At 44.1% G+C, this 18683-nt stretch overlaps 1 protein-coding gene across 6 annotated transcripts in view; it reads right to left on the reverse strand.

Annotated features, from left to right (window-relative positions):
* The window catches only part of PDE4D (phosphodiesterase 4D), a 622159-nt gene that overhangs the window by 276889 nt on the left and 326587 nt on the right, over nt 1-18683 (reverse strand). Inside the window, exon 1 of one of the 6 annotated variants that reach the window (XM_080972599.1) lies at nt 16183-17586. The exons of the other annotated variants lie outside the window; for them this stretch is intronic. Within the exon in view, the coding sequence (XP_080828725.1) occupies nt 16183-16235 (53 nt within the window). The 5' untranslated portion in view covers nt 16236-17586. Of the gene's footprint in view, nt 1-16182; nt 17587-18683 lie in introns of those variants that run through there. 6 annotated transcript variants of the gene reach the window in all.

The following is an 18683-nucleotide window of genomic DNA, read 5'->3' on the forward strand; positions in this document are numbered from 1 at the left end:
ATCAGCCACGAACAAGAGGAGATATCAGTAGGTTCTGGGGGATCTCAAGGTTTGTAGAATTACCCCCAAAAAAGAGTGGGTGGGAATCTAAGCGTGGGGAAGGGAACTGCCCAATGAAGACTGGGTACACTCAGTGGGAACTGTTTTTTGGGGAGAAAACCTTAGAGTATCCTGAAAGAGGACATAGAAGTCTAGCAGGAAACCTGAACAGGAGCTATGGTTTAAAAGAGAGGTGCAAATTACAAAACACACATTCTGTTTATCTCATGCCCAACATACTCCCGTTCTAAAAGGGATTTCATACAATGATCCACAGCTGTGGCCCAGCACAGTCAATAATGTCAGCCTTTTATTTTTTAAAACGGTGTGGAATTGCCATAAGACCTCTTGCAAAATTGCTCCCTGGAAACGAACTATTGTTGAAATGTACCTTAAATTCAAATCCTCTATTCAGCTAGAACATCAGAGAAATATGCTTTTTGTATTCAGCTTCCAACCTACCAAAGGATACTCCTGTGGGCATACTGAGGGCAGATCAAACCTCTGGAGAGGAAGTAAAGAAAACACAGGTGAACACAAAAGTTTCCTTTAATGTTTGTGCATGCCACCTGAAAGAACAAAACTCTTTGCGAGGTGGTTATTAAAATGCAAGTGCTCAATATCCAGAACTGTCTCTGTTTTGTAACACCACCTATTTCTGATTTAAAGGTAAGGACAAGTGTCCAGATGTGTCCCTCAGGGAGAGCAATTTGGCTGACAACCCCCACAAGTCAATTTTGAGTACAGTGGTACCTTGGGTTACATACGCTTCAGGTTACATACGCTTCAGGTTACAGACTCCGCTAACCCAGAAATATTGCTTCAGGTTAAGAACGTTGCTTCAGGATGAGAACAGAAATTGTGCTCCGTCGGCGCGGCAGCAGCAGGAGGCCCCATTAGCTAAAGTGGTGCTTCAGGTTAAGAACAGTTTCAGGTTAAGTACAGACCTCCGGAACGAATTAAGTACTTAACCTGAGGTACCACTGTATCTATAGGGCCAATCCAAAACATTTTGCTACCTGAGGCAAAGCAGCAAATATCTCCCACCTCCTTTTCCAATATACATGTTTTTTTTTTTTTGTTTTTTTTTTGCAGTATTCAGAGTATACAGAATTCCTATTTGTTTTTCAACTGGAATTCTATCTCCAGTGCAGTTTAATGGGCAACCTCAAACCTAACAATGCATCAAAAGCCAGCCCTGCCATTGGGCACAAACTCCCCTCAGATGGCAGAAACTGAATGGCACAGAGATCTCAGCTAACCCTGAGCCCCCTAAATCAGCCTCCTGCTCTCAGGATGCGGCCCCATCACCAGGGTGCCTGGCTTTGTACACGGAATGGCTGTCAGGAGAGGGGGCACCATTTTGCATTTTGCCTCAAAAAAGGAATATGTCTTGTATATACTAATCTCAGCTTCAATGGAATTTGCTTCCACCTGTTGCGTTTGGGATCAGGATATTAAAATTTGTTAATCCTATGGGCAAAGGGAACATCGTTTAATACAATGAACCCTGGAAAGTACAGAAATAAGCCGCACTCAAATCAGTATGGCTAACCTGATCTAAAACACCCACCCACCCCACTCACACATGAAAATAAAGATCACCACAGTGAATCACAAACAAACAACCACACCCTAGGCCAACCCCAACCTCTCTCATCACCAAAGGAACACAAGTGAATAGCACAGAACCTTCACAAGCGATGCGGACACAAAACCCCACCTATATTAAGTGTAATAGAAACATCGCCACCCGACCCCACCCATCTTCCCCCCCCTTTCACCTTCTTCTTCCTAATGTCTCAACAAATGAAACTGATCTGTAAAAAATGTTACTTGGATGGGGAGAGAGAGAGAGAGAGAGAGAGAGAGAGAGAGATTGCACATACTTTTGTAAACAAAGAAAATCTTTAATAAAAAATACATTAAAAAAAAGAATGACCAAAACCCAGATAATGCAATCAGGTAACCTGCCAGACAAGATATAAACAACACACTCAGGATTCTGTTTTAGACCGCCCCCTGTGATGTATGTATGATGTTTCTGGGGGTGGTCTGGAGTTTGAGGCTGGGCAATTTAAAAGGTCTATAGAAGGGTGGGCACACCTTTGTTCTGGGTTCCTCCTTCCTCCGCCATGTGGTGAGTGAGGACCCTGTTGCCACAGTTTAATAAAGATCAGGCTTACTAGATGCTTTGCTTCTCAAAAAAGGAAACAAAGAAATAAGCCGTACTATTAGCGGGATTTGGCTCAGCCCACATGTAATGCTAAGCCAAACCATGGTTTCAGCACAAATGTGTAAGCTCCCAGAGATGAGATTGTGGCCACTTTGCACCTCCTCTGGTCCTGCTGCAAGCTAGACAATTGTTTGGTTTAGCATGTCAGCTGAGCCCATGCTCATGGTTTTCCTCCTCCAGACAAACTATGAGGCATAAACAAATAGCAAACCTTGGTTACAGTTCACGGTTTGCTTAGAGAGAGGAAACCATGACCCTGAGCTTCAAATGACATGATATGCCAAACCATTGCTTAGCTCACAGAACTGCAGCAGCAACAGGACTGGAGGAGAGCAAGGCAACTGTGATCTCTTCTCTGAGAACCCACACATTTTCACTAAGCCATTGTTTGACTAAGCTTCGTGTGCGAACCAGGTCATAGCAGCTGCAACCATGATGAATGCTATTAAGGTACCCTTTGTTATTGCCTCCTTCCACATGCACTCCAGGCTCCTCTAAGAAGTAGCTCAGGTTTTGCAGTTAAGAAGTTAAAGGGCTTTCTCAATAGCAGCACCATTTCTGAGGTGGGTTCTTCCCAACACATGTGTTTGCTCTTGGAATACAGGAAGTTGGCCAAAGCATTTATGTTCCTTAAGCAGGCATTTGCAGTCTAAGGGTGCCTCCAAACTGTCGCTATTTTGCAGGAGGGATTCAACAGCGCACCGTGAAGTTTCAGTCTGGAAAACATAAAAGTGGATTAAAGTGCTCTGTCACCCTGGCGCAACAAATGTCACGTCAAAGAAAGAAATGTACTTTTTTGTGGTTAGAAAAGTGATGGGAGAAATGCGTGAAAAGGTGTGGAACGAACAAGTGATTAACAGGGTGGTAAAATACTTCATAAGCAAATTGGAACTAATGCTCAATAAAGACCCGATGTAATCTTAAGCTCTGCATATGCTTTCTGTAAGCAAATCAGGTTGAATGCTCAGTATGTAGGTCATCTGCAGAAGTCCTTAGAATGCTCTTGCTGCTGCCAGGGACGATGTCTAACTGATGGCTGACTTTGGATTTTATCGTTTCTTTTATTGTACGCTTTAAAACATTGTCTTGTAGACTGCCTTTAGAGAACATTTGGATGGGATATAGATTTTAAAACAAAACAGAATGATGGTACAGGCTTCCTGTACCTTGAGAAATCCCTTCACTGTATACAAAAAAGAAAAAAGAGAAAGAAATAACCCAACTTGGCTGCATTAAGAGAATAATTCAGCTCTGATGTACTGGCCAAAAGGTAGGTCTCTGCTGTGGATATCTACCTGAAGATTTACTCATTTATATGCTCATTAGAGAATTATTATTATTTTTCCTGGCATAAACTTCAAGTGTGGCTCCATGCATTTATTTATATCACTCCAACATTCCTTCTAGAAATTTAGGACAACGCACGTCATTCCCTCTAATTTCGATGTGCGGGTTTTGAGTGCCATGGGTTAAATGACCAGACCAGCACCACCCACACAGGAGGAGATATTAGCAGGATTTAGAAGAATCCCAGAGTTACCAGAAGTACAAGAGAAGTACAAAAGAAAGTTTAGGAAAGGGGGAGGAGCAACCCACCACAAAACCATTCATTGAGGACTGAGCCTATTCAGTGTCCAAGGAATGCTGACTGCTGGACAGGAGAGAGATGGAAAACCAGAATATGGGAGAAGGAATGGAGTCTAATGGAATGAAGTAGCCAGAATCCTAAACAGCAGCACTCCAATCTGCAAGATTCTGTTGCAGGTGTTATTGTTTTAATTTTGATTACTATTTGTTTATTTATATTCCACCTTTCCGCAAAGTATTAAAGGCAACAAGTGGTTACTTGTTTCATCAATTCTGAGATGCAGCTTGGTCTGAGAGTGTGAAATTGGCCCAGCGTTCAATAAGCTTTGTTTGGTTAAGTGAAGACCTGAACACAGATCTCTCCCTGCTTCCAAGTGCAGCAAACACTACATCACCCTGGCTGTCAGAACAATGTGACGTAAGAACAGGATGGAGCCAGCCAGTCGTGAAAACAGCAAGGAGCTGCAATCAATCAGGGCTTGAGTTTGTTGCGCTATGCTTTTTTCCTTCTCTTGATCCCAAAGAAGGGCGAATTGTCAAGAATGTGATCAACAGTGCATCATTGCCATGTTGTTGTTTTTGGGAGAGGGTGGACAGGGAATGGGAAAAGCAATGCAGAAGTGACAGAGAAGAGCACATACTTACTGGCAAAGGTGGCATTTAATTAACACCCTTAAGGCTGCAATCCTGTACCCACTTATACTTGGGAATAAGCCCCGCTGAACTCACTGTGACTTACTTCTGGATAGATAGATATGACTACATTGTAAGAGAATTAAAATCTGAGCATTGCCAAGTTTAAAATGAAAGGAAATTTCCATTAGCCATCACTTTGCACAGCTATCCTGTTTGTATTCTAGCCTGGCACTGCAAGTTGTTCGATGGTAGTCAAAACAGTCCTTAGAAAGTCATGCCCTACTTGAGTGTTGTTAGAAGACTTATTCAATTAAGAGGGAATACTTGCATCAAAGCCATTTGCTGGCTTAGATCTAATTAGTCAAACGTAAGTGGCTTGTTTATTACAGGTAATAAACCAATAGGTGACTGCAGCGCAAGGAAACAACACATGATGCCCACAGATGAACTCCAGAAACAGGCTCTAGCTGCAAGGCTGACATGGCAAAAGATGTCAATACCGCAGTTCTATTACCGCCGCTCTGCTCAGGAGCCCTGCGCTATCTGAGATACAGCAGGACAGGTTAACTAAGGCCTTTGCCACTCTCAGGAACTCCCATTCCCCCCAAAAGAGCACCCTTTGCTGTTGTATTTCTAGTAGCAAATACAATTTTATTATAGGAAATATCTGGGTTTTAAAACAGGGTTTTAAAGCTGCTTTTAAAAAATACAAAGAAATACTTTTGTGGGTTGTTGTTTTTTAAAAAAAATAATTTTTCAGATTTTGAAATTTACAAACAATTGTCAAACAACCAAAATAAAAAGAGAATCTCATAGATTCACCTGGACTTCCCTCCTCCCCTTTGTGGGTACTTAAGTTAACTTTTTTCCTCCTGCATCTTCTCTATTAATCCAAATCACCTATTAAATCTCCATTACAACCATAATTCAACATTCAACTACAAGTAACATCCCAATCCTACTAATAATTTTAATAGTTTACAACGATTTCTAAGGTGAATTATATATTTTCCCCATTCCTTATTAAAATTTAGGTCTTCCTGGTTTGTAATTCTTCCGATCATTTTTGTCATTTCGGCATAATCCATCAATTTAATCTGCCATTCTTCTCTGGTGGGGACTATGTCTTCTTTCCACCTCTGGGTTATTGTTTTTTTTAAAAAAAAATATGTATCCAGTTTTTATGTTGTGATTTGCCTTTGAATGGTATGGTACAAAAAGCCAGGTAACTGATGGGTTTATTTATTATTATTATTATTATTTTAAAAAACCAGGGTTATCAGCCAATACTTGTTTCTTTGTTTGTGCAGTCATAGGTACAACCTGAGACCTGCAAAGCACCGAGTAAAGCCTGCCTAATCCAATTTCTTCTGCTATCTCTTCCTGAACTCCATCTTCAGACTGTGACTAAATGCAGACCTTGCATCTTCACCATCAAGCCAAATGTGTGTGTTTTCCCCCCTTTCCCCTCCTCTGACTGCTTTGTTTAACATCTAGCCATCTAGGATAACCTGAAAGCGTCTTCAGTATTTGGTGACATTTGGTTGCTCATAATAACAACACTGACATTTAGGTACGGTAATTTTAGATCCGATCCCCCCCTTATGGACCAACATGGCTCCTACACTGTTTTGTTGCTGGGTTGTTTGGGCGGGCTCAAAATGTTCCGTTTAAATATTTAAACAAATAAATAAAGTGAAAGCTCCAGAAGGGAATCTGTGCTTGTTTGTTGGGATGGAGGCAGAGTTGTCTCTCAGACGAGCGTGGGCAGAACGTAGATCTCTCAATCTATGGGTAGATTTCCAGGTGACTTGGTAAGTTAGGAAGGACTGCTTAATGATAGCAGTAACAAAATATTCCCTCTTCCGAAATTTTATGGTTGAAGTGAAGTCAGATGGGGAATGGAAGAACCATGAGCTTCATCGAGTTCCGATACTCAAATAAATTTTGGGGCTCAGAATTCTTTAATGCTAAATGCATGTCTTTCACTGATTTGGGTCAGTGCATTTCAAGGTTCTAGTAAACAAACAAGCAAGCAAACAAACCAAGTAGCAGGGCACTCAGCAAACAGGGTACTACTGCAATGTAGGTTCCACAAGCCTGGAGTTTCCCTACCTTTGCTTTACCATACTATTGTGAAACTCTGTTCTACTTTGCTAGGAGAAGAGTTGTGCTAGGAATGGGCTTGTCCAGCTGCAATGTAAACTCATTCTTTGGACCAAGTTAGTTACGGGCACATATCTGTTGCCCAAATGAAAGTCTTTATAAAGAGAGCAGTGTGTTATTAGGGTTCCTTTCATACAACCCATTCAATGAGCGTTCACCCAAATTTGTTGGCACAAAGCTTGCAGGGTGGTTAGATGACGTTGGCTGCCACTGGACCATTCATTCTGATCTGTTACACAACATTGCCTCAAGCAGGTGTTACTCCACAGCTTCTCAAGCATTGCCCCGCCATCTTCCTTACCGCAAAATTCATGTTGTTAATTCTCATTGCATAACCTGAATTTGCTGAAATGCACCTGAATCTCACATGCAAAATAGTGGGGGGGGGGGGGGTTAGTTTGGAAGAACCCTGTAAGAAGCATTGGGGAAACAAGTGTTTGCTTGTTGATCCATTGCTGTTGCAGCAGCAGCTAGAAAGCAAATTGTTCTTTAGCTGTCGCTGAAAAGATAATTAAAAAAATCCTTCCAGTAGCGCCTTAGAGACCTATTGCAGTCATTTAACAGTCATCAACAGGTTTACCACACCTATCAGCCAATCACCCATTCCCACCACCCTTCTGAGTAATACCCCTCCCCACCCTCTCACTATATATAAAGATCTGGTGACTTCTGTTTCAGCGTATCTGAAGAAGTGTGCATGCACACGAATGCTCATACCAATAACAAACTTAGTTGGTCTCTAGGGTGCTACTGGAAGGAATTTTTTTATTTTGTTTCGACTATGGCAGACCAACACGGCTACCTACCTGTAAATAGAACTGAAAAGAGAGGTTCTTTGAGCAAAATTGAAAGAAAAAAGAAGCAGTATTATCTCAGAATGCTTATTATTATATTATGCTCCGTTGCGCACAGAAAAGGTGCCGTACTAAATTTGAGCAGTGACCTTAACAGTGCGCGAAGCATATTAAGATTGGTATTGAGCCTCGGGATTACGTACCTTTCCCATTTACCAGCCCCATCTGAAAAGTACTGCATGCAAACATTTTTAACCAGCCTAGATTTGGTTTCGTCAAGCCTTTAACGGCTATTTTTATGGATGGGCAAGGTCCAATTCCCAGCCTGAAACAAGGAACTCCTTCGCCATATCTTGTGTCTGCCAGAGACAGGGTTCAGGCCACGCGCCAGACACCAAACCCTTGTTTCCTGCATAACAAGAACAGCTGGTTAGAGGGGGGGTGGACTGTGGGCCATGCAAGCCAAAAGGCAGATATCTTTGGCCAGGGCTCTTTTAGCCAGGTCCTCAAATGCCAAGGAAAAAAGCAATGACACACACTGCTTACTTCCATATAACGCTTAGTGCTGGGCTAGGAGGTGAGAGACCAGGCTTGTATATGCAGTTTGCAAAAGACCAGCAAGTAAACAGAAGCGATGGCTCAGTTGGTAGAGCATGAGACACTTAATGGCAGGGGTGGGGCCTCACGTTGGGCAAAAGATTCCACTAGATGACCCCCGTGGACTCTTCCAACTCTACAATTCTATGCTCTCACACCGAGTAAGCAAAAGCTGAATCAAGTTCATCCATTTTGCTGAAATAATTAAACTGAATAGTTTAAACTGGGTTCTGAACAAATGTGCAATTAATTGGTGCTATTTTGAAATGTATTCTGTTACTATTTTCCTTACTGGGTTGTGCAAACTGCCATTCTGAGTAATGCCTTTTATAGAGTAGAGTGGGAGGCGACAGGGATGAGTCTATAGAACCAACAGGGTGGGGGGGTGGCGGCCTGAAAAAGGTCTGGGAACCACTGGTGTAAATCAACCTTGCCTTATTAATGAGCTACTCCCACAGTGGTGCAGTGGAAGGAGGACATGGGGTGAAACAGGAGCAACATCATCTACATGGGGCTGCACTGGAAGACAACTTGGAAACTTAAGCTGATCTGAAATGCGGCAGCCAGATTACTGACTGCTTTAAAACAGCTGTAAAACAGCTGTGCTGTTTGCCATTTCGTTCCCAGGCCCAATTTAACGTGCTCACGTTGGTGTTTCAATCCACAAATGTCTGAAGGACCTTCTCCTTCCCTACAAACCCTCTTAGGTGCTGAAATTGGCAGACAGGGCCCTCTTGGTAGTTCCTCCATCCTCAGATGTTTGGGGAGGGAGGAGTGGTGGCCAGGAGAGGGCATTCTCTGTGGTGGCCCCCAAACTGAGGAACTCCCTCCCCACAGAGGTCCGCGTGGCACCTTCATTGCACAGCTTCCAGAGAATGCTTAAGATATGCACCTCTTTCCCTCAGCTTTTGACACTTGAGGCGTATGTTTTTAGGACCCACCTTGTTTTTCTTTGACTGTAAGTTGCTTTAAATTGTTTTTAATATTGTGTTTTAATGTTGTAAACTGCGCTAGGACCTTGGGGTGAAGGGCGGTTAATAAATAAACAAATAAATCGTCCGCCAGAGTAAACGACAGACTCGCCTTGCTCTAGAAAGTGACTAAAGCAAGAGCCAGGCTTTCGAGATTCACTGTTGTTGTTTATAACAAACTAGCATAGGTGAGCTCAGAGAAGGAAGATAATGATTGAGTAGAAGTTGGATGCAGCAGTCTTCGATTCTGGGCTTTCCTCTGGGGTAGAGCTATGGGGGCTGTCACAATGAGACCCTGCACTTCAGCATTTACCCATACACCACTGATCACCTGCTTGACTGGGCAATTATTCTCACAATTACTATGTTCCCCCCTCCAAAAAAACCCCAAAAACCTCCTTTAAAATGCACTTTCCTTCTTTTTGAATCAACTACCTTTTGTCCTATAGCAATTCACTCTAATTTCACTGCTTTCTTCCTTAGTAAAAAAATACAGTACTTAGCTGGGGCCAAGGCAGTGAGAAGTAGACCTTTACTAATCCTCATGTCTTGGATACTACTCTGTCTCTCTGTCGTTAATTACAAGGTTTCTCCCCTCTTCTGACTCATCGCTGACTCATGTTCCATTCAACTGACTGACCATTTTAAGTCCTCCGCCTGTCTCTCGCCATTAGTCTTTAATATTAATTTCCATTTTTCACTTATATTCATTTGTTTTGTCCCAGAATGTGCCAGGATTAGCACTCATCGTTATAAGGTTTTGGCATACTTACAAGCTAACTGTCCACATTAACATGACAATTTGAGGCTCGGAGGTAGATGCAATCCCTCTCAGTGCCATGACATCTGCCGATCTCATGAACACGTTTTCTAAGTTATGCAGAAATGTGCCAAACAGAACAGAACTAAAACTAGGATAACAAAATGCCCTAAGGACCACATTTCCTATTAAGGACCATGCTTCCTATTAATATTTCATTATATCTCTTCTTATAGCAGCCTTTTCAGCCAACATTTTCAGGAGAGTGTTTTACAAATATGCCCATCAATGTGAATACCAAGTGAAACACTGTCAAACGTCTTGCTAACAATACATGATAACTATTGTATTATTCATATGAATGAAACCAATTCTCTAACACACCTGCACATTGTCTTGCTACTGATGCTTGGAAACCATGCCCTTCCTCTGTGCATGATGGAAGCAGCGTGGGGGACATGGGGGGGGGGAGGGCAGTCATCACCATGTCCTAGTAGCAACAAAGTTTTGTGTAAAATCATAAGAACGTAAGAAGAAGCTGCTGGATCAGGCTGATCTAGTCCAGCATCCTGTTCTCGCAGTGGCCATGCAGATGCCTGCGGGAAACCTGATTGCAGGATCCAAGCACAAGAGCATTCTCCCCTGCTGTGGTTTCCAGAAACTGGCATTCGGATGCATTGCTACCTGCAACTGTGGTTGGCATGGCTGGCATCCATCTGTCTCAAAAGACAATGGAGTGTGCCTCCAGGGATGAAGTCAAACTGCTGCATTAGCAGCACCAAAGTCCAGGGTGCAAGCCTGCGCAGTGTGTCTGGAGGACCTGGGCTGCCCAGACAACAAGACCCTCCTCTCTGACTCACTGATGTGGTCCAAAGGAAAGCAGAGCAATACATTTGGCACCAGCTTGGCTGCAGGAGTTGCCAGAAGGAGGCGTACATGGCACCATCCATCTGTCTTAGGGACTCCACTCCGGATTTGTGTAGTGTTTAGTAGCCATCAATAGCCCTCTCTTCCATGAAATTGTCTGAACTGTCTCCCCGGGAACAAGTTTCATAGTTTCACCATTTGTTGCGTGAACAAGTACTTTCTTTTATCCATCTTGAATCTTCCAACAATCCTTTGAGCATAAGCAAACCAACCTATTCTGAGTTTAAAAAAAAACAACAACCCCAGATATAGTATTAAGCTGGCCAACATACCAAAGTGGGCCATGATCTTAAGCTACACATCCCAATACTTTATCAAGTCCACGCTAGAGGATGGTCATGCTCAGAGGAATAGCTGGAGTGTGTCTGTCCCATCCCAGATTCCCTAAGACAGGAGGTGAATCAGCCAAAAGACACCTCCTGGCAAGGCAAGGGCATGTGGTCAGGGTCCTGGTGACCAAAGTCCATGCCTAGCCAACTCAGAGGCTTCATACTGTCCACCAATTGTACAGCATGATGCTGCACATTTTTAGTTTCTGTTATGCCTCAAGGAGAAACAAAGGAACATAGGAAGTTACCTTGCTCCATATTGGACTAGTTTGTCCGTCTAACCTAGTACAGCTTACTCGAGTATATCTTCTTCCGGTAAACATTTTTCAATTGGACATGCTAGGGATCAAACCTAGGACCTTTAACACACGCAAGGCACGTGCTCTGCTGCTGAGCCTAAGGACTTGTGTAGCTCACAAGGCTGCATCTCAGACAAGGCGGTTTCGACTTAAAGCTCTACAGAGTCCCAGATGTGTAAACCCGGTGAATTGTGAACTGCACATTCTTACTGCATTTCCCCCCTAAAAGCTGTACAAGATAGATAGAATGTTTTTATTCACTGTCCTGTGGGAAGAACAAACAATCACATCCAAAACCACAAAGTATTACAACCGACCTTCTATATTAAGAACCAGGTAAAGATCTACAATCCTTATCTGGCTATAAGGTAGATCCTGTAATTAAGCAGCATGCTTATTTTTATTTGATTTGGTATTAACATAAGGCTGCATGAGGAAATCCAGTCAATAAGCTGTTAGTGTTGAAGGTGTTAGAAATAAAGAATACACACACACACACTGAACATCCTTCACAAATGCATTCTAAGTTCGACAGATTTCATCCCAGTAAAAACAGTGTTCTTCCTTACTACTAAAAATCCACCAAGAAACACAGCCTTTTCTTTATGGAACGGATGGGGAACCAGATGTTGCTGGACTAAAGTACCATCAATCCCTGACCACTGGCCATGCTGGCTGGAGCTGAAGTCTAAAAACACCTGGAGGGCCGGAGGTTCCCCATCCATGCCTTACGGTGTCATCCCAAACCATCAGTGCCAGTTCCGGGTTTTGCTGGGGTTCCCCCCCCCCCGAGTGCAACCCACCCCCAACCACAAGAGTTGCCTCTTTTTCTTGGACTCAATCTGCACAACCTTCCAGAGGGAGAGGTAAAGGGAGCGAAGAGGTTTCTGCTCCTCTCCTTGCCAGATCACTCAGAAATGGCAACTGACCAGGTTATAAGACCAGGAGTCTCATGATGGGCAGTGCCCCCAAGGTATCACGGGCGCCCCATGTCAACCAGTTCGTTTCTCTGTACAGTGGTACCTCAGGTTAAGTACTAAATTCGTTCCGGAGGTAAGTTCTTAACCTGAAACTGTTCTTAACCTGAAGCACCACTTTAGCTAGTGGGGCCTCCTGCTGCTGCCGCGCCACCGGAGCACGATTTCTGTTCTCATCCTGAAGCAAAGTTCTTAACCCGAGGTAATATTTATGCGTTAGCAGAGTCTGTAACCTGAAGCGAATGTAACCTGAAGCGTATGTAACCCGAGGTACCACTGTACCAATTGCTACTAAAGTAATTCTGTCCTTCCACCCATAGATTCCATTCCTCATTAGGTCTCATATTCTAAGAATTGTCTTGGAAACATAGGATACTTCTTTAAACCAAGTCAGATCATTAATTCATCGAGGTCAGCACTGCCCATGGTTGACCGGCAGCAGCTCTCCAGAATTTCAGGGGGAAACCCTTCCTAGTCCTAGCTGGAAATGTTGGGAGACGGAACCTGGGACCTTTTGCAGGAAAAGCATGTTCTCTGCTGCTGAGCTATGACACTTGGATACTGCTAAAAGCGAGTCTGAGCATCCTATATCATTGATACACATATGTAGAGAGCATATGTGGAGAGCAGACAGAAAAGAGATATTTGAAATTCATCCTAACGAATACTAGAAAAAGGCAGAGGGGTCAATGAGCCAGGCTGGGCCAGGTCTAACCATATCAAGAACCAGCCCTGGAGCCTAATTTCCTGAACCAGGAACCACACCTACCTTCTGCAGGTCAGGATTCAGTTTCAACTTACTGGCCATCATTCAGCCCACCACTGCATCCAGCCACTGGTCCATGACCACCTCACCCTATTTCTGTCAGGAGTGCGTGAAGGAGCCAGGCCCTGTGACCGGTAGGGCTTCACAGGACTGGGGCTTTCCTAAGTTTGTTCTGAAGAGGCAAGGCACAGCTGCACAGGTGAGGCCAGTTGGTAACTCACAGCACCTGGTGGCAAGAGCCAGAAAGGGATATAAGGTCAGCATTTCCCTTCGGCTCTTTGCTATAGCAACACGCTTCCTGCCTTTGGCTTCTTGACTCCTTGCTTCCTGATCCTTAGACCCTTGACTCCTGGTTTCCTGACCCTCGGACCCTTGGCTTCTTGATTCCTGGCTTCTGGACTCCTGTTCTTGCTCCCACCCCACCGTCTTGCCCCCAGTCCCAACGTCCTCCGCCAGGACTTCGACCGCCCGTAAACCGGACCGTGACAATTTCTCTGTTACCTGCCTGTTGATGCCACTGTGCCCCAAATCTCCCAACAAGTTCCTATACATGTTAAACAGCACTGGGGACAGGATGGAGCCTTGTGGCATCTCACCACTTAATAGCCAAGCTGCCAAGATACTGTCAGCAAATATTGCAACGTGAAACTGACCCACAGATACAAGCAAAACCACTTTAACCAAGTGTCCCACTCTCTACTCCCAAGCCACAAATATGAAAAGCACAAACAGGGTCACATTCCTTATCTCTCTTCCAATAAAGGTAACCCATCCCAATCCAATCCCAAACCCAGGCCTGAATCCAGGATCAGAGACTGCATGCCTATGGAAACCAATCACTTGAAAAATAACATTGAGAGAGGGCTATTGTGCTCATGTCCTGCCTGGGGGCTTTCCCATAGGATGATAGACTTGACATGCCTTTGTCCCAAGGCTCTTCTTTTGCTCTTCTTCAGAGGTGTCATGCTTCCAAGCTAATGCCACATAGCCCTTTTCCATTCAGTGCCTGAAGGCGGCTTTGGGATCATTCAGCTAAAGACATGGAACCTGTGACCCTCCAGCTGTTGATGGACTTCAACTCCCTTCATCCCTGACCACTGACCATGCTGGCTGGGGCTGATGGGAGCTGTAGTTCAACTACCATCATAAGAGCTCCCCATCCCTAAAGGCTAATTCACAGGACCACTGTGGGTCTTATTTTTCAATCCACAAAGACTTTCCTTCCCCTGCAAAGGTTTGAGTGTAGCTTCTTTTCTTTCTTTCTTTACCCAATGCTTGCTTTAGACAGTCTTTGCGCATGTATGGGGATGCTAATATGCTACCCCTACCTGTTCTGAACTAGAGCTTTTCCTTCTTTTTAATGGCACACACAGATGGAAAATGGAGAGAGGGGAATTGCAGTCTCTCTGGAATCCGTTGCCTGAAGCTCCATGTTTCACGGTAAGGCAAACCATGGTTTACCAATTTCCCTTTAGGTATGCTGCTTATTTGTAGTAGGACCAGGCCAAAGCACATCTGTCAGAAAGTTTCAGGGGCTTTGTCCAGCCTTTGACTGGATCAGTGTCAGGTGTGAGTGGTCTTTTCCATTTCGTGTAAATAAATATGTGGTAAGACAGCAACAATTGCAACACTGACCCAGGATGATCCCGAACTGAGCTGATGGTGGCGAGGCCCTGCATCAAATTTCCCACCTGCTTCAGTTTCACACACAAAGAACTTTTATTATCACAGATGGAAAGTTAGAAGGCTGGCAGAAGAAAAATGAAACTCAAATGCAGGGGGACGGGAATAACTTTTAAAATATTGATATTTTAATGACTCATTTACTGATCACATATGCTCTCTTTTATATGTGACAGATTTTAAAAAATGGTATATGTAAGGAAAACTGACATAAGGATGCGGGTGGAAATGTTCACTGGAGAAGAAAAGGAAATTTTGGATTTCTACAGTTACGTATGATGTTTCAGCGATGCTGATGCTGCCACCCAATGCCTTTAAATGTATTGCTTCGGTGCTGAGGAGAGCAGTATTCAAGACAAGAAGCATCAATTAATAAAGCTTTTAACCAAGCACCACATTAATTGGGTCGCTTGGAAAAACCCCTCTTCCTGTTACTCCATTATAATCTTCATAATGGATGTGTTACAGCAATCCAAGAGGCTCCCTCTCTGCACCACTTTTAAATAAATAACATGGAATCTTGCCATGCCTGACAATGCATAGGTACTAGGACCTTTTTGAAAGCAAGCCTCCTCCCACCACTAAAAAATAAATAAAATCCTAGTCATTCTTTTATCAATCTTCCCATACCTATGCATTATCAGGCATTGTTAAACAGTATGCTCTAGAATAAGCAGATTTGTCCACTTTCTAGAGCATACTGTTTAACAACCGTGTAAGCAAACCCATCTTATTATATAACAAAATAGAAAGGGTTATATTAAGTCACACTGCCTGGATTGTATAAGGGAGCAAAAAATAATAAAAATATGCAACTAATCCCTGATGTTTCTTTGACGTTGCACACAAAAGAAGGGAGGGGAAAATAGTCCCTTGGCATGCATTTCTTAGAGAAAGCATCATTCGTATTCTGGTGCATACCCTAGCAAAAAGGGGGTGGGGCAGAGGGAGGAGAGGAGGAGGAAAAGCAGAAAGGAAAAGGGAGGAAAAACAGCCCTTTTCACCAAATACCCCTTCACTGAAGCAGGAAAAGATTTGTCTGGAAAAACACTGAACCTAAGAATTGACTTGAAAGAGTTAAAACAAAAACAGAAGTTCTATTTTCTGTTAAAGTTAAATTCTGTTAAATTCAACAAGGCGACAGAAAGGGGAGGGAATTTGTTTTCATGGTGCTGGATTAAAGGAAAAACAAGAATGACATCATAAAATGTACACATTTCCCCTGCTGTGTTTCTCTTGTGTTGTAAAACTTGCATTACGTCCCCAGTGTGGGATTTATTTATTTTTAATGCACCTCTCGATTACAGTCCCTCACTTGCATCGCCATCCCTTGGTGCTAAGGAATCGATTGTCACAGTGTACAGCAAACAAGTATTGGGATAACTCCACACTGAAGTGTGCAGCAGTTTACTCACCATATCCACGAATGCCTCCTGAATGGAAAATTGTTTACATGCATCATGTTCATGGTTCTATCGGCCTCAGTCTTTTCCTTGTCCAAAAGCTTTATCTGTTACGGAATTCATAGATACATTCCGCAACAACTGCAGCATCAGTTAGTGTCATGGGCTATTGCAAAAAAGTATTGTATTCCACATAAGTGAGAATCTCCAGGATTCAAGGGCAGAATTTCCAGAAGGTTTTCTAGCTATGCGTCCATCCATTAATGCAATTCACTAGTATTTCGTTTTTTAAAAATCACAAAAGGAATCATATATGTTTAACAACTTATCCTAAATGAAGGCAACGGTTCCCCTTGATAAATCCCAGGTATAAATTAAAGCATCTTATTGTGCAGCAGCATTTTAGACAGTAGGAAAAGGTTAGTCAAAAGAGAGTTTCTTGCCATCTGTGCTAGATCAGTTTTTAAGAGGAAATGCAAAACTTCACATGGTTTTGCCATGCTGTCCTTTAGAAACAAGTATTGCTTTTTCTTCCTTCTCAAACACATATTCATCAGTGGTTGCTTTAATTGTGTTTCCTCTCTTTGCAAGAAAGACCAGACAAAGAATGGAAGCTGATCCAATACAGAGCAAACTTTTCATCTGGAAATGTAGGCTCTCCACTCTCTGCCTGATAGGAGGGAGCCTTAAGGAAGTGTGTTATGCTATTTTCCTGCTCCATAAGATAAGACTACAATGAAATACCATTATGCACTGAAGTTGTTGTCATGATCCGACTCCAAGTTGCCATTTAACCCCATAATAAAGCTGTCTTCTACCTGGAAGAAAAAATGACTAATGCTGCAATACCACACACACTTAGGAGGTAATAAGTCCCATTAAAACCACTGAAGCTTACTTCTGAGTAAACACACCGACGGTCGTGATGGAAGTGATCGATTCCTTTGCTGCAGAGCCTTGTTTTCTAACTAAATATTCTACTTTGTGTGCACCTTCACGTCTTGGCAGAATTAGGCGGAGAGTTTCAAGTCCTAAGTAATCAAAGAATCCCTTCCCTAGAGTTTCTCCTCTTCTTTTTTTCCAGTTTCGCCCCCCCCGCCAGCAATCGGCTTCTCAACACCGGTTATTCTTACTCCTGAATGTCTGGCCACATCCTTCGATAGGTAGAGCGTGAAGTTCAGGCAAAGCCAGGCTTAGACCTTCCGGACCAAACGGTGCAGGCAGCAGGATGTTGCTGGTCTCCTCCTCCTGCGTCCCCTTCGACCCCCTTTGTCTCCTTTTCTTACGGAAGGGCTCAGGACACTTGCAGGCGAGTCTGTGCCACGAGAATTGTGCAGCAGAATTAGCTCCAGGCTGCAGCGAGCGCGGCTGCCCGACAGAGGATGTGCTCGCGTCAAGGGGCCCCTCTAGGTGGGTTCTCCATCCTGCCACCGCGGCTCCTCTGGCGCTTTTCACCGACGGCTCCGAGAGGGGCGCCGCTCCGTTATAGCAAAAGGTGAGTGGCAGAAAATAGAGCTGTGCCTTTTTAAAAAATTAAAAATAATACACAAAACCAGGATTGCCTACCTTCCATGAGCCCTGCTCCTTAAAAGCAAGCAACACGCCAAATATTCCACCAGCCTATTTTGCAAGATTTGCTTTTTTTTTCTTTCTTTTGGAATGACATGACGTTCAACCTCCCTCTTTTGTTTCTTCCCCCCCCCTCCTCGCTAAAGGGCGGGAGCGGGGCGTGGACGCTCACCAGGTCCACCCGGGCTTTGCATCGCCCAAGCAGCCGTCGTGACGGATCAGGCTCCCCACTCAGCTATTTGGGGAGGAAATCCTGTACGACAAGCGTCACACACAAGGACAACAATCCCATAAACGGCTCGCCCGGTCATAAAAGGCTCCTTGCCGAGGAGTGTCCGCGATAAGAGGCGCCGCGAGCGCGCTCTTTTGGCGCTGCCTATTTCCTCTACGCCGGCGCGCCGGGCTGCTGCGCGCAGCAGCTGCGCGTCTCTCCAAGGAGCCCGCGGCCCTGTGGTCATCGGAGAGCGAGAACCAGGCAGCAAACTATTGGGGACTAAACGGATCTTGGGGGCGAAGGTGCCTTTGTTAGGAACAAAGCAGCTGCTGCTGCCGATTGGTAGGAGGTAGACCGGGCGCTCTCCTCCTTCCCGCCCCCACCGGCTGCTGAGACCGGGGCGCCGGGAAGGTAGAAGGGGGTGTGGCGACGAGGCGATTGCCAGGCGAGTCACGCTGCTCCAAGTTTCCTTCTCTCTCTCTCTCTCTCCCCCGCTCCCCACCCAGCTGCATTTCCAATACATGACGGGTCAAGCGGGGTGCAGGTTGGATGAACATGCAGGAATAATGTAGTGAAATAATAAATGCCTCCATCAAAGAAACGTATGCGATTCAGTTTCCTTTCTCGTTTGAGCTGCAGGTTGGTTGGTTGGTTAAATACACACACACACCTCTGCAAAGTACATTGAAAGAAAACACGGAATGGAAAAACAAAATGAAAATGAAATGGA

The sequence above is a fragment of the Podarcis pityusensis genome (assembly GCF_964106645.2).
Source record: "Podarcis pityusensis genome assembly, chromosome: 11".
Classification (NCBI taxonomy): Eukaryota; Metazoa; Chordata; class Lepidosauria; order Squamata; family Lacertidae; genus Podarcis; species Podarcis pityusensis.